At 37.6% G+C, this 16,580-nt stretch overlaps 1 protein-coding gene across 2 annotated transcripts in view; it reads left to right on the forward strand.

Annotated features, from left to right (window-relative positions):
• The window catches only part of LOC138315111 (rotatin-like), a 46,652-nt gene that overhangs the window by 18,561 nt on the left and 11,511 nt on the right, over positions 1-16,580 (forward strand). For both annotated transcript variants that reach the window (XM_069255855.1, XM_069255856.1), the window contains exons 25-29: positions 8,495-8,719; positions 8,993-9,064; positions 15,158-15,292; positions 16,002-16,077; positions 16,371-16,499. In XM_069255855.1, the coding sequence (XP_069111956.1) occupies positions 8,495-8,719; positions 8,993-9,064; positions 15,158-15,292; positions 16,002-16,077; positions 16,371-16,499 (637 nt within the window). The remainder of the gene's footprint in view (positions 1-8,494; positions 8,720-8,992; positions 9,065-15,157; positions 15,293-16,001; positions 16,078-16,370; positions 16,500-16,580) is intronic.

The raw sequence follows: 16,580 nt of genomic DNA on the forward strand, positions 1-16,580 counted from the left end.
CTTGCAAAATCATTATTTAGATTAGTGGTAAATGCATAAAAGTGAAATGTTTACCCTTCTTACACAGTAAGACTAATATCCTGTATCAGAAAGCTAGCACTTAGTAATCATACGTGGCACTTGACGTCATAACACAACAAAGTCTATAAATAGCATAAGACACAGTAAACAAATTAAACTAGGGCCTAACGTTAGACAAGCCTAGTCTGCTTTTCATTTGGCCTATACTTTTTTTACTTGGGTAACAGTTCACTTGGTTCTGCTGGAGTTTTAGTAAATTTGACATACTTTTCATCTCATAATATTTGCAATATTTTCTAATACTTCGTTTTCAAAATATCATTAGGCCTATTTTGGTGCACTGCTTAATTTTCATGACATCATTTCCTCCTTTGTTCTTACCAAAATTACAAAATAAAAGTTTTGTTTTCTATTAAAACTCTGTTTTCTCAAAAAGTAGGTAGCGGATAATTATGCAACGATGAGATCAGGAAAATTCAAAGAAAAAAAGTAAAATACTTTGAAAACATACTGTATAGGGAAAACACAACAGTGATGAAATATGAGACTTTTGATTAAAATTGATAAAGAACTAGTTGGCGTTTCAGAAACGGTGTAGACTGTTTCCCAGTTGTCTGGTGTCTGATTAATCTTACTATATTTTCGGACAAGGATTTTTAAGTGAGAAGGATTTGTCACTGTCTCATTACACTACAAAACACTATGTAAGACGCCTATGGACCAAAAATAAAAATCATTTTTCTCAACAAATACTTGTCTTATCATATCACAAGAAAAGAAACACCAATGTAAAGCTTAATAAATTTCACGATGTCTAGTCTAATGGTTTAAGCACGGAAGAGTTAGACAAGATATCTTAAATTTTCAATGAAAAAAAATACAATATCATATGAAATGACGGCGCACTTCAGAAAGTAAAACAGTAAATCTGGAACCTGCAAGCTACATCAAAGGTTGTGCTGGTGATATCAAAGGAAAATCAGTCGTCGTCCAACATCATGGTCAGTGCAAAAAACACAAAAGCGCTCGCAACATATTTGTCCAAAACCCTGAGTGACAAATCCTTCTCACTAATAAAAATTCTTGGTTTGGATTTCTCTCCTTTGTCAGGTTGATATGAATGATGATAGATGATTCTTGGGCGAAACAAAATTCATTTTAAAGGTGATAAAAACAGAAGGGACATGGAAAATGAGATAATAGGCTAGAAACATTTGTATGTCCTATTTAAACATATATCAGTTTGATATTTGCTTATATTTTGTCTCTAAATAGTAAAATTAATGAAAGCAATCTTCACATCTTTTTGACGACAGATTTTTTTCTATGACTTACCTCCCTTGAGTTCCGATGAGTTGTGACGTCATCTGAGACAATCAACTACCGGAAGCCGGTGTGCCGATCGCGGAACTGTCAACATGCATGTGGATTTTAGCCACAGGTCTTAGTACTTACGGAAATACACACGGCGAAAAATATGTTATATTTCGACTTATTGGGTAGCGTGATTTATCCCCTACATAATGACACATTATTGACGTCATAACCTATAAAATGACGTCACTATATGTAAATGATGATGTCAATAATGTCGAGTACAATACATATATCATGTGGAGTATCATGTGAGGGGTTAAGTTTACATAACGTCATTTTTCACGAATGAATAAGTATTACTTTCCTATTCAGTCCACCCTGTAGTAATACGACTGTGCATGTATGTAATTTATAGTTTACACATAAAATTAACCGGGGAGTTTTGATATATGTACATACCGGTAATTTTATGTCCAAAATAAGATCGTAGTGAAAATGGACAATTATTGCGGCCCACCTCTTTAGACCTACGTTTTGATGAAAAAAATCACGCGTTACAAACATACGGAGACATAAAAAAAATACACGCAGATTAAAAGAAAAAACAATCATTTATCTGTTGTGTCGTTTTGCCCCCCATTTTCGTCGACTGAAATGTTCTGCGCATTTAAAAGAAAAAAGGTCCTCTTGTACAGTTTTCATACTTCATTTTAGTGATTCTACTACATGTATTTCAAAAAATGTGTATAAATCTTAGCAAGACAATTAATTCGTTATTACATTTCTTTGTACTTATGAGTTACACTTCTTTGTACTTATGAGTTACACAACAATGTGCCGATGGTGTGAAGCCGGTATGTTCAGATCGAGCAGGGTAGCATAATGTTATGACGACATTCACAATATTATCATTATTTAAATGCAGGTAATTTAAAATCGAAAAATTACAATGTTAAGAACGCTTTTAAATCATCAAAATACATCGTAAAACTCATCACAGCCATTGTAAATAGTAATATTTTTTCCTTCTCGGGGGAGACCTCCGGACCCCCAAACACCAAAATATCGCGCCTTCGCCGCTCGCAAATTATCAAAATACATCGTGAAACTCATATCTCAGCCATTCTAAATCGTAATATTTTCCCGGGGGTCTCCCCGAACCCTCAAAACACCACAATGCTCACCAATTTGGCCAATTTGCATACTCATTAATTTCCTGTTATATTCTACATAGTACATTTGCGTATATGTAGAATACGAATTTTTCCGATTTATTTTTATCTAGACCCCTAAATCGTCTCAAAATGTTCAATAGGCTATCTAGTGTGTCCATATTGATATAAACTAACTAATTCTCAATTCCCTGTGGACTGTTCGTATACTTTTAAAATTTGCTTAAGGTTCACAGGGTTGTTATTTCCAAAACTGCGCACAATTAGATAATATAATGAAGCGGTTGTGTTTTTTAAGAAATATGTTGTTCCATGACCCTGTGTTAGTTGAACTATTAAACATGCATATCTTGTCCACGAGTACATGTCATGCATATTTGGTCATTGTATCTAGTATCTGTGTTTTGTCCCGTCTTTTTTATCGGTCGTGCGTGTATTGTTACTAATTACCTGCTATTCTATTTCTGTACACGGAAAGCCCCGAAATTTTGTCGAATAAATCCGTAAAACTCATTACAGAACTTTAAAAAATAAATAAGCCTAACTCTTTCTGTGCGGTGTTCTGAAGGATTAAGTTCCAAATAGGAAATAGAGGTGTGTAGTACATACATAAGGCGGGAAAGGGGCACGTTTGTCGCGGTATGATAGGGTTTTAGAAAGGGTATGAAGGGTGGCGGGGTCTACTTTTATAAATATATACATTATGTGTATGTACATTAAAGCATGTAGTGTCATTGTTGTTTGGGTCCATTTTCTTGTAAACTTATATTTCTTCTTGTTGATATAATCTTTTATGTTTAGAGTTTTAATTTGCAGTCAAAGTCAAGCGTAACCTCCTCGAACCTGAGTTGACACACCCGTAGCCTACACGATGTCAAATGACTTTTGACCTAAAGAATATAACAATTTTATGGCCCAGAACAGTGACGATTAGAATGAGTAAACGATCGTTTTTACTATAGCAGGGTATGTTATAGATTGTATATTATATATACGGATACATTTCCTCTTATCAATATAGCAACTGCACGTAGCGCGACTGTTTTAAATATCTATAAACGTCAATACCGCAACATGCCCCATTGAATTTTCCCGTAGCAGCCATTTCTTTCCCCCTCTGATAGTTTCCCCGGGGAAAGAATTGGCTAGCTGATTTCTTCCCCGGGGAAAAAACTGGCTAGCTGATTTTTTCCCCCGGGGAAAGAATAGGCTAGCTGATTCTTTCCCCCCCTAATTACTTTTATCCCCGGGGAAAGAATTAGCCCCCGGGGAAAGAATTAGCTAGCTGATTCTTTCCCCCCTCTTGATTAATTTTAGGGGGAAAACCATTGACTAGCTGATTCTTTCCCCCCTCTTGATTATATCTAGGGGGGAAACTATTGGCTAGCTGATATATCCCCCCCTCTTGATTATATCTAGTGGGGGAAACTATTGGCTAGCTGATTATTCCCCCCTTATAAATATACAGTGAAGGGGGGAAAGAATCAGCTAGCCAATAGTTTCCCCCCTTATAAATATACAGTGAAGGGGGGAAAGAATCAGCTAGTCAATAGTTTCCCCCCTTATAAATATACAGTGAAGGGGGGAAAGAATCAGCTAGTCAATAGTTTCCCCCATATAGAAATAAATAGACAGGGAAGGGGGAAAGAATCAGCTAGCCAATAGTTTCCCCCCTTATAAATATACAGTGAAGGGGGGAAAGAATCAGCTAGCCAATAGTTTCCCCCCTTATAAATATACAGTGAAGGGGGAAAGAATCAGCTAGCCAATAGTTTCCCCCCTTATAAATATACAGTGAAGGGGGGAAAGAATCAGCTAGTCAATAGTTTCCCCCATATAGAAATAAATAGACAGGGAAGGGGGAAAGAACCAGCTAGCCAATAGTTTCCCCCCTTATAAATATACAGTGAAGGGGGGAAAGAATCAGCTAGCCAATAGTTTCCCCCATATAGAAATAAATAGACAGGGAAGGGGGAAAGAATCAGCTAGCCAATAGTTTCCCCCCTTATAAATATACAGTGAAGGGGGAAATAATCAGCTAGTCAATAGTTTCCCCCATATAAAAATAAATAGACAGGGAAGGGGGAAAGAATCAGCTAGCCAATAGTTTCCCCCCTTATAAATATACAGTGAAGGGGGGAAAGAATCAGCTAGTCAATAGTTTCCCCCATATAGAAATAAATAGACAGGGAAGGGGGGAAAGAATCAGCTAGCCAATAGTTTCCCCCCTTATAAATATACAGGGAAGGGGGGAAAGAATCAGCTAGCCAATAGTTTCCCCCCTTATAAATATACAGTGAAGGGGGGAAAGAATCAGCTAGCCAATAGTTTCCCCCATATAGAAATAAATAGACAGGGAAGGGGGGAAAGAATCAGCTAGTCAATAGTTTCCCCCATATAGAAATAAATAGACAGGGAAGGGGGGAAAGAATCAGCTAGCCAATAGTTTCCCCCCTTATAAATATACAGTGAAGGGGGGAAAGAATCAGCTAGTCAATAGTTTCCCCCATATAGAAATAAATAGACAGGGAAGGGGGGAAAGAATCAGCTAGCCAATAGTTTCCCCCTTATAGAAATAAATATAGAGGGAAGAGGGGAAACAATCATTTAGCCAATATTTCCCCCTAAAAATAAATCGAAGTGGGGGAAAGAATCAGCTAGCCAATATTTCCCCCTAAAAATAAATTGAGACTGGGGAAAGGATCAGCTAGCCAATAGTTTCCCCCCTCTGAAAATAATTCGAGAGGGGGGAAAGAATCAAGCTAGCCATTAGTTCCCAACTAGAAATAAAGAGACAGGAAATGGGGACATCATCAGCTACCCAATATTTCCCCCTAAAATTAATCAAGAGGGGGGGGGGGGGTAATCAGCTAGCCAATAGTCTTTCCCACCCCCTTGAAATAATTCCAGAGGAGGGAAAGAATCAGTTAGCCAATAGTTTCCCACCTAGGAACAAGTTCGAGAGGGGGGAAAGAATCAGCTTGCCAATAGTTTCCCACCTAGAAATAAATCGAGAGGGGGGAAAGAATCAGCTAGCTAATTCTTTCCCCGGGGGAAAAAAATAACTAGGGGGGGAAAGAATCAGCTAGCCTATTCTTTCCCCGGGGAAACTTTCAGCTAGCTGATTCTTTCCCCGGGAAACTTTCAGCAGGGGGGAAAGAATTGGCTGCTACACCGGCTCTTGTCACAGCTGTTGGTCTCAGATGACGTCACGAATCTACGGCCACCTGGTGATATCAGGGGCGATAAGCGATGCGATCGTTCTAGACAAGGGTCGTTGTGGACTACGTTTCAAGCACATTTTATTGAAATTACATCAAATACAACCTGTATTTTTTGTTGGAAATCATAAAGTGCACCACAATAAACAAATATCAACACAAAAATAGCATATTTAAAATCTGTTTTTATCACCTTTAAGTGTACATTGAAATATTAATGAATTTGAAAATTAACACACACGTAACCTCCAAAAAAAAAAAAAAAAGTAAACAAAAAATGTTTCGGCTCTGATTGAGATAGCTGCATGCCTTTTGGCTTGGGTTACATGTGTATGTATACATGAATGATATCATACTCATAGACATACAAATAAAATGGCATACAGACTAAAGCATATCATGTTACAGTCTACATATCAAACAAAGGAGACACTTAGAAAAATAAAGAAAAGCATTAGTGGAGTAAAATTACCAAATCTCAGCCACAAAACATATACCCTATACGGTCTCTGTCACTCAGCTGACGGAGCATGCTTCTTTGACTGAGCCTTACTTTTTCACACCAGAGACCCAATTTGATTCCTAGTTGGGCACTTGACAAGATATTGTGTATTTTCCCTGTTCTTTTAAACATGTATGTTATGTTATCAAAGCTAGATGTCTCCACACATATGGCACAGTGTCAGTGATAGTAAGGTTAAAAAAAAAATGTCTGTTTAGGGTAACATTTGCAAAAAAAAAATTACCGGTAGGGTCGGTAGGTCGCTAGGATTTTTTTTTCTTCTTTTTTTTTTGTGTTTTTCACTCTAAAATAATGGCTACAACCAGAGTACGAGATCGAAATCCACACTTTTTATTTATTTATTTATTTTTTTTTTTTGTAGAAAAGTGGAAAAATCAGTAAGGATCAGGGGTAAAAAATTAGGGTCGGTCGGGTAATCCTAAACACACATATTATTTTTTTGGCCTAATCACTTGTATTTAGATTTTGATGTTCAACTTCTAATAAACAATGAATAAGTCAATTACAATATTGAAAAACAAGGACTTTTGATAAAACAAAATGTGTTTCCACCAATATAACAATAGTAATTTGTAACAGGTCTAGACAAGTAATAGCTGGGAGAATGTAGCTTTGGATGACATTTAATACTATTTGGATCTTTTGGTATCAACATTTTTAGGTCACCTGAGACGAAGTCTCAAGTGTAAATCATGTGTAAATTACTAGAAACATATGGTATTCATGGGCCCAGATAATGTATCAGTGGTGTAGGGATAAATCATGTGTAAGTTACTAGAAACATATGGTATTCATGGGCCCAGATAATGTATCAGTGGTGTAGGGATAAATCATGTGTAAATTACTAGAAACATATGGTATTCATGGGCCCAGATAATGTATCAGTGGTGTAGGGATAAATCATGTGTAAATTACTAGAAACATATGGTATTCATGGGCCCAGATAATGTATCAGTGGTGTAGGGATAAATCATGTGTAAATTACTAGAAACATGTGGTATTTATGGGCCCAGATAATGTGTCAGTGGTGTAGGGATAAATCATGTGTAAATTACTAGAAACATATGGTATTCATGGGCCCAGATAATGTATCAGTGGTAAAGGGATAAATCATGTGTAAATTACTAGAAACATATGGTATTCATGGGCCCAGATAATGTATCAGTGGTAAAGGGATAAATCATGTGTAAATTACTAGAAACATGGTATTCATGGGCCCAGATAATGTATCAGTGGTGTAGGGATAAATCATGTGTAAATTACTAGAAACATATGGTATTCATGGGCCCAGATAATGTATCAGTGGTGTAGGGATAAATCATGTGTAAATTACTAGAAACATATGGTATTAGAAACATATGGTATTCATGGGCCCAGATAATGTATCAGTGGTAAAGGGACAAATCATGTGTAAATTACTAGAAACATATGATGATATTCATGGGCCCAGATAATGTATCAGTGGTAAAGGGACAAATCATGTGTAAATTACTAGAAACATGGTATTCATGGGCCCAGATAATGTATCAGTGGTGTAGGGATAAATCATGTGTAAGTTACTAGAAACATATGGTATTCATGGGCCCAGATAATGTATCAGTGGTAAAGGGATAAATCATGTGTAAATTACTAGAAACATATGGTATTCATGGGCCCAGATAATGTATCAGTGGTGTAGGGATAAATCATGTGTAAATTACTAGAAACATGTGGTATTTATGGGCCCAGATAATGTATCAGTGGTGTAGGGATAAATCATGTGTAAATTACTAGAAACATATGGTATTCATGGGCCCAGATAATGTATCAGTGGTAAAGGGATAAATCATGTGTAAATTACTAGAAACATATGGTATTCATGGGCCCAGATAATGTATCAGTGGTAAAGGGATAAATCATGTGTAAATTACTAGAAACATATGGTATTCATGGGCCCAGATAATGTATCAGTGGTGTAGGGATAAATCATGTGCAAACTTTTCAATGGTGGTAATGGTGTTCAGTAAGTACTAGTAACTGAAGAAAAATACTAATTTATCTGCTTCTGATTTTGATAAAAACACCATATTCAAAGTTCCAAAAAGGGCTGTCAACTGTCTTAAGACTTGTTAAATCTTTGAGTTTGGTCATTGAAGGCGATTCTTTGTGTTTCAGATTGCCGAAGGTCCAACCATATCCCTAAAACTTGTTTGAATTTTTCTGTTCAGTATCTGAAGACTTGTTAATATTCTATGTTTAAGGTTCCTGAAAGTCACTCCATCCTTAACAGCCGATGAATCTCTATTACAAGAGGTACTCAAGTTCATTTGCATAGCTCTGAGATTGACCAATAATGTGCCAGATAACACTCTGCAATGGCTTGGGGAGATGTTGTACCAACCATCGGGCACTCTGATTGGTCTGCTCCACAGGGCCTCAGTGAAGGGCGAGGCCAGGGATGTACCAGAAAATGTTAACATTAAAAGGTAAGCTTCTACTACTCCATCAGATGGAATTATATGTGGTATAGACATTTGTTGTTTATTTTGCTTTATTTAAATCACAGTGAATATACCCACTCACAAATATATAACAAGTGCATATTTTACATTTGAATAATTTCATTTGATGCTCACTACAAGAATTTGCACAGTTTGAATGCTGACTGAAAACTGCACCAAAATACAAACTGACTGAAAAATTTACCCTGGTACATATGAATGTCTTTGATTGAAGATAGTTTTCTGTTTTGTTTACAGGACACTGGATAAAGAGTTGCTGGCCTTCATTGCGACCTACAACAGCAATCTGCCATACCTGTTGTGTCGGAGGTAGGCCAACATGTTCCCAATATAGTCAAACCTTGTTGAAATAAAATCAGTCGCATCATTGTATAATACTGGGGTTCCGAAATCCCAAAACAACATGGGTAAAGTACAATTTACTGTCGTTTAATCCCACCATCAGGTGATTATGAAGTTATCATTCGAGTTTCTTGATGTCACGAGCACCAGAAGGTGGGGCTAATCGACAGTAAATTGTACTTTATCTACATCATTTTGGGATCTTGAAACCCCCTTATTAAAAAAATGGTTAAAAAAAGTCAATTGAATGTAGTATGGTTACACAGATCCTATTAAGGAACCAGCTGAGATCTTGGTCCAGGGTCTTCAATGTGTAGTACCAGCAGGTAATTGTGTCTGCTGCCCCCCTCCTGTATGATTGTAACAGATAACTTACTCTTTTCTCTTCTTCCAAAGTAACTTTCTTTTTCCTAATATTTCCCTTGACACCACCTCACTTTTGGCCTTTTGTTTAGCGAGTAGGGATCTGGGTTCTGTCCTGTGGCCGAGACACACCATAGTACATGAATATATAAAGTGGTAGTTTCTGCTTCAGCATACAGAGATTAGGATGACTGGTTCGCCCGTTGTCAGTATAATGTAACAAGGCACGTGGGATGTGGTGTTCAGTGTCTCTGGCAGCAGACTTCTGTGAGATAGCACTATAAAAAGGATAGAAGTTCCACTGTTATATGGAGAGGCACCACAAGTATGCCACAGCCTCCACAAACATATATACATTCACACACTCAACACAAATATACCACAGCCTCCCAAAACATATAGACATTCACACACTCAACACAAATATACCACAGCCTCCCAAAACATATAGACATTCACACACACAACACAAACATACCACAGCCTCCACAAACATATAGACATTCACACACACAACATAAACATACCACAGCCTCCCAAAACATATAGACATTCACACACACAACACTAATATACCACAGCCTCCCAAAACATATAGACATTCACACACACAACATAAACATACCACAGCCTCCCAAAACATATAGACATTCACACACTCAACACAAACATACCACAGCCTCCCAAAACATATAGACATTCACACACACAACACTAATATACCACAGCCTCCCAAAACATATAGACATTCACACACACACACAACACAAACATACCACAGCCTCCCAAAACATATAGACATTCACACACTCAACACAAACATGCCACAGCCTCCCAAAACATATAGACATTCACACACACAACACTAATATACCACAGCCTCCACAAACATATATACATTCACACACTCAACATAAACATACCACAGCCTCCCAAAACATATAGACATTCACACACAAACAACACAAACATACCACAGCCTCCCAAAACATATAGACATTCACACACACAGCACAAATATACCACAGCCTCCCAAAACATATAGAAATTCACACACACAACATAAACATACCACAGCCTCCCAAAACATATAGACATTCACACACACAGCACAAATATACCACAGCCTCCCAAAACATATAGACATTCACACACACAACACAAACATACCACAGCCTCCAAAAACATATAGACATTCAAACACACAACACAAATATACCACAGCCTCCCAAAACATATAGACATTCACACACTCAACACAAATATACCACAGCCTCCCAAAACATATAGACATTCACACACACACAACACAAACATACCACAGCCTCCCAAAACATATAGACATTCACACACACAGCACAAATATACCACAGCCTCCCAAAACATATAGACATTCACACACACAACACAAACATACCACAGCCTCCCAAAACATATAGACATTCACACACACAACACTAATATACCACAGCCTCCCAAAACATATAGACATTCACACACACAACACTAATATACCACAGCCTCCCAAAATATATAGACATTCACACACACAGCACAAATATACCACAGCCTCCCAAAACATATAGACATTCACACACACAACACAAACATACCACAGCCTCCCAAAACATATAGACATTCACACACTCAACACAAATATACCACAGCCTCCCAAAACATATAAACATTCACACACACAACACTAATATACCACAGCCTCCCAAAACATATAGACATTCACACACACACACAACACAAACATACCACAGCCTCCCAAAACATATAGACATTCACACACAACACTAATATACCACAGCCTCCCAAAACATACAGACATTCACACACACACAACACAAATATACCACAGCCTTCCAAATCATACAGACATTCACACACACACAACATAAACATACCACAGCCTCCCAAAACATATAGACATTCACACACACACAACACAAACATACCACAGCCTCCCAAAACATATAGACATTCACACACACAACACTAATATACCACAGCCTCCCAAAACATATAGACATTCACACACACACAACCCAAACATACCACAGCCTCCCAAAACATATAGACATTCACACACACACAACACAGACATACCACAGCCTCCCAAAACATATAGACATTCACACACTCAACACAAATATACCACAGCCTCCCAAAACATATAGACATTCACACACTCAACACAAATATACCACAGCCTCCCAAAACATATAGACATTCACACACACAGCACAAATATACCACAGCCTCCCAAAACATATAGACATTCACACACACAACATAAACATACCACAGCCTCCCAAAACATATAGACATTCACACACACAGCACAAATAAACCTCAGCCTCCCAAAACATATAGACATTCACACACACAACACACAACACACACAACACAAACATACCACAGCCTCCAAAAACATATAGACATTCACCCACACAACACAAATATACCACAGCCTCCCAAAACATATAGACATTCACACACTCAACACAAACATACCACAGCCTCCCAAAACATATAGACATTCACACACTCAACACAAATATACCACAGCCTCCCAAAACATATAGACATTCACACACACAACACAAACATACCACAGCCTCCACAAACATATAGACATTCACACACACAACACAAACATACCACAGCCTCCCAAAACATATAGACATTCACACACTCAACACAAATATACCACAGCCTCCCAAAACATATAGACATTCACACACACACAACACAAATATACCACAGCCTCCCAAAACATATAGACATTCACACACACACACCATAAACATACCACAGCCTCCCAAAACATATAGACATTCACACACTCAACACAAATATACCACAGCCTCCCAAAACATATAGACATTCAAACACACAACATAAACATACCACAGCCTCCCAAAACATATAGACATTCACACACACACAACACAAACATACCACAGCCTCCCAAAACATATATACATTCACACTCAACACAAATATACCACAGCCTCCCAAAACATATAGACATTCACACACACAACATAAACATACCACAGCCTCCCAAAACATATAGACATTCACACACACACAACACAAACATACCACAGCCTCCCAAAACATATATACATTCACACTCAACACAAATATACCACAGCCTCCCAAAACATATAGACATTCACACACACAACATAAACATACCACAGCCTCCCAAAACATATAGACATTCACACACACACAACACAAACATACCACAGCCTCCCAAAACATATAGACATTCACACACACAACACAAACATACCACAGCCTCCCAAAACATATAGACATTCACATACACACAACACAAACATACCACAGCCTCCCAAAACATATAGACATTCACACACTCAACACAAATATACCACAGCCTCCCGAAACATATAGACATTCACACACACAACACAAACATACCACAGCCTCCACAAACATATAGACATTCACACACACAACACAAACATACCACAGCCTCCCAAAACATATAGACATTCACACACTCAACACAAATATACCACAGCCTCCCAAAACATATAGACATTCACACACATACAACACAAATATACCACAGCCTCCCAAAACATATAGACATTCACACACACACACCATAAACATACCACAGCCTCCCAAAACATATAGACATTCACACACTCAACACAAATATACCACAGCCTCCCAAAACATATAGACATTCAAACACACAACATAAACATACCACAGCCTCCCAAAACATATAGACATTCACACACACACAACACAAACATACCACAGCCTCCCAAAACATATAGACATTCACACACACACAACACAAACATACCACAGCCTCCCAAAACATATATACATTCACACTCAACACAAATATACCACAGCCTCCCAAAACATATAGACATTCACACACACAACATAAACATACCACAGCCTCCCAAAACATATAGACATTCACACACACACAACACAAACATACCACAGCCTCCCAAAACATATAGACATTCACACACACAACACAAACATACCACAGCCTCCCAAAACATATAGACATTCACACACACACAACACAAACATACCACAGCCTCCCAAAACATATAGACATTCACACACACAACATAAACATACCACAGCCTCCCAAAACATAAAGACATTCACACACACACAACACAAACATACCACAGCCTCCCAAAACATATAGACATTCACACACATACAACACAAACATACCACAGCCTCCCAAAACATATAGACATTCACACACACACACAACACAAACAAATACCACAGCCTCCCAAAACATATATACATTCACACACACAACACAAACATACCACAGCCTCCCAAAACATATATACATTCACACACACAACACAAACATACCACAGCCTCCCAAAACATATAGACATTCACACACACACAACACAAACATACCACAGCCTCCCAAAACATATATACATTCACACACACAACACAAACATACCACAGCCTCCCAAAACATATAGCCATTCACACACACACAACACTAACATGCCACAGCCTTCCAAAACATATAGACATTCACACACACACAACACAAACATACCACAGCCTCCCAAAACATATAGACATTCACACACACAACACAAACATACCATAGCCTCCCAAAACATATAGACATTCACACACACAACACAAACATACCACAGCCTCCCAAAACATATAGACATTCACACACACAACACAAACATACCACAGCCTCCCAAAACATATAGACATTCACACACACACACAACACAAACATACCACAGCCTCCCAAAACATATAGACATTCACACACACACACAACACAAACATACCACAGCCTCCCAAAACATATAGACATTCACACACACACACAACACAAACATACCATAGCCTCCCAAAACATATAGACATTCACACACACACACAACACAAACATACCACAGCCTCCCAAAACATATAGACATTCACACACACACACAACACAAACATACCATAGCCTCCCAAAACATATAGACATTCACACACACACAACACAAACATACCACAGCCTCCCAAAACATATAGACATTCACACACACACACACAACACAAACATACCATAGCCTCCCAAAACATATAGACATTCACACACACACACACAACACAAACATACCACAGCCTCCCAAAACATATAGACATTCAAACACACAACATAAACATACCACAGCCTCCCAAAACATATAGACATTCACACACACAACACTAATATACCACAGCCTCCCAAAACATATAGACATTCACACACACAACACTAATATACCACAGCCTCCCAAAACATATAGACATTCACACACACAGCACAAATATACCACAGCCTCCCAAAACATATAGACATTCACACACACAACACAAACATACCACAGCCTCCCAAAACATATAGACATTCACACACTCAACACAAACATACCACAGCCTCCCAAAACATATAGACATTCACACACACAACACAAACATACCATAGCCTCCCAAAACATATAGACATTCACACACACAACAATTATTATAATCAATAAACCCCACACTAGTGTCCCCTAGTGATTTGTTACCCTATGGATTGTGATTGATTATTTGATAATCAGTAAACCCCAGTATATTGTAGCTTGCTATTGGTTTGTTACCTAGACTGAAGATTCAGCAGCTGAGAGGAGACCTATCCCATCAACTGATTCAGCGCCTCAATGTGACGGACGCCCCTCATTTCTACAATCTTGCCTCCCTTGAAGGAACTCTTCAATGTCTGATGCACATCACTGCCAGGTTAGCTCAAGCTTTTTAGATTCTGTATCAAATAATAGTATTAAATGCTGCTAGAATTTTTACTTTTACATGGAATGATTTGTCAGCAGACTTATCATTTGTTTACTGAGGAAGTATCATTCCATGCAAATGTTAAAGATGCTCCACCGTTGACAGAGCATAAATGATACTCATCATTTGAACAGTAATTGGTGTTAAATCGTGTTTATGTATGTCTAATTAACACAAAAAATGATATAAAATAAATTATTTTGTTTTTGGTGAATACACAATCAGTACTTCATTCCATATAGGATATAGTGCCACAGAATTTTTTTGAGATGCAATTCATTTTTTTTTCTATATTTTTAACTTGAAGTAAAATAAGAAGCTTAAACTTTTCAATGGTGGTAATAATGATGTAAAATAAGTAACTTCTGAAACTGAAGAAAAATACTAAATCATCTGCTCCTGTTTTTGATAGTGAAAAATAACCATTTGTCAGCTGTGGAGTATCTTTAAGAAAAAAAATTTCAATAGATATGATATTTTTGAGGATGAAAGTAACTATTGGAATGTTGTGAAAATGAAATAGACAAAGACAAACAATTACACAAAACTCTTACTTATTCATACATTAAGGAGAATAAAATAATTCAACATGAGTCTGAACCCTTGTGAAAGTTTTTGTGAATTAGTAAAGTCATGGAAAGTTTGTCTTGTGTTCTAGGCCAGGCTGGAGTCATGAGAGTACTGAGTTAGACAGTGGGGCACTGTGTTCACAGGTCCTCCATTGTTTACTGGAGGTAGGTTTATTTATTATACAGTTTGCATTATCATTTATACCTAAAGCCCAATTTTGATTTGCTCTGCAGAAATGACTCATTTTCAGTTTAGTTAAACTTGACGGAGGGCATTCCTAAATTTATATCGCAAAAGTTTATATTATTCATAACTGACAGTTTAAATGGCATCTCCAGATTCAAATTACAAAAGCTTGTGGAATTTCACCATAGCTTTCACAGTAAACATGCCCTATCAACATCCTTTGAGTAATTCAGAATACATCACTGAAACATTTTGACATTGACTTATTTAGGTTGTATCTGCCTTTCACATTGGACGTGGTGGAACATCAATGTCCTACATGGGAAAGGGTGTCACAAAGTCTGCTACACTCTGTCTGCGACACCTGGCACACGAGATGGCCACATACTCTGACGACAAGGTAACAACTTGTATACTTATTGCAGAAAATAATCGATAAGTTTATTATAAAGTGTATTCATTAAAATAGTTTTCATTGGTT

The sequence above is a fragment of the Argopecten irradians genome, chromosome 2, assembly GCF_041381155.1.
Source record: "Argopecten irradians isolate NY chromosome 2, Ai_NY, whole genome shotgun sequence".
Lineage (NCBI taxonomy): Eukaryota > Metazoa > Mollusca > Bivalvia > Pectinida > Pectinidae > Argopecten > Argopecten irradians.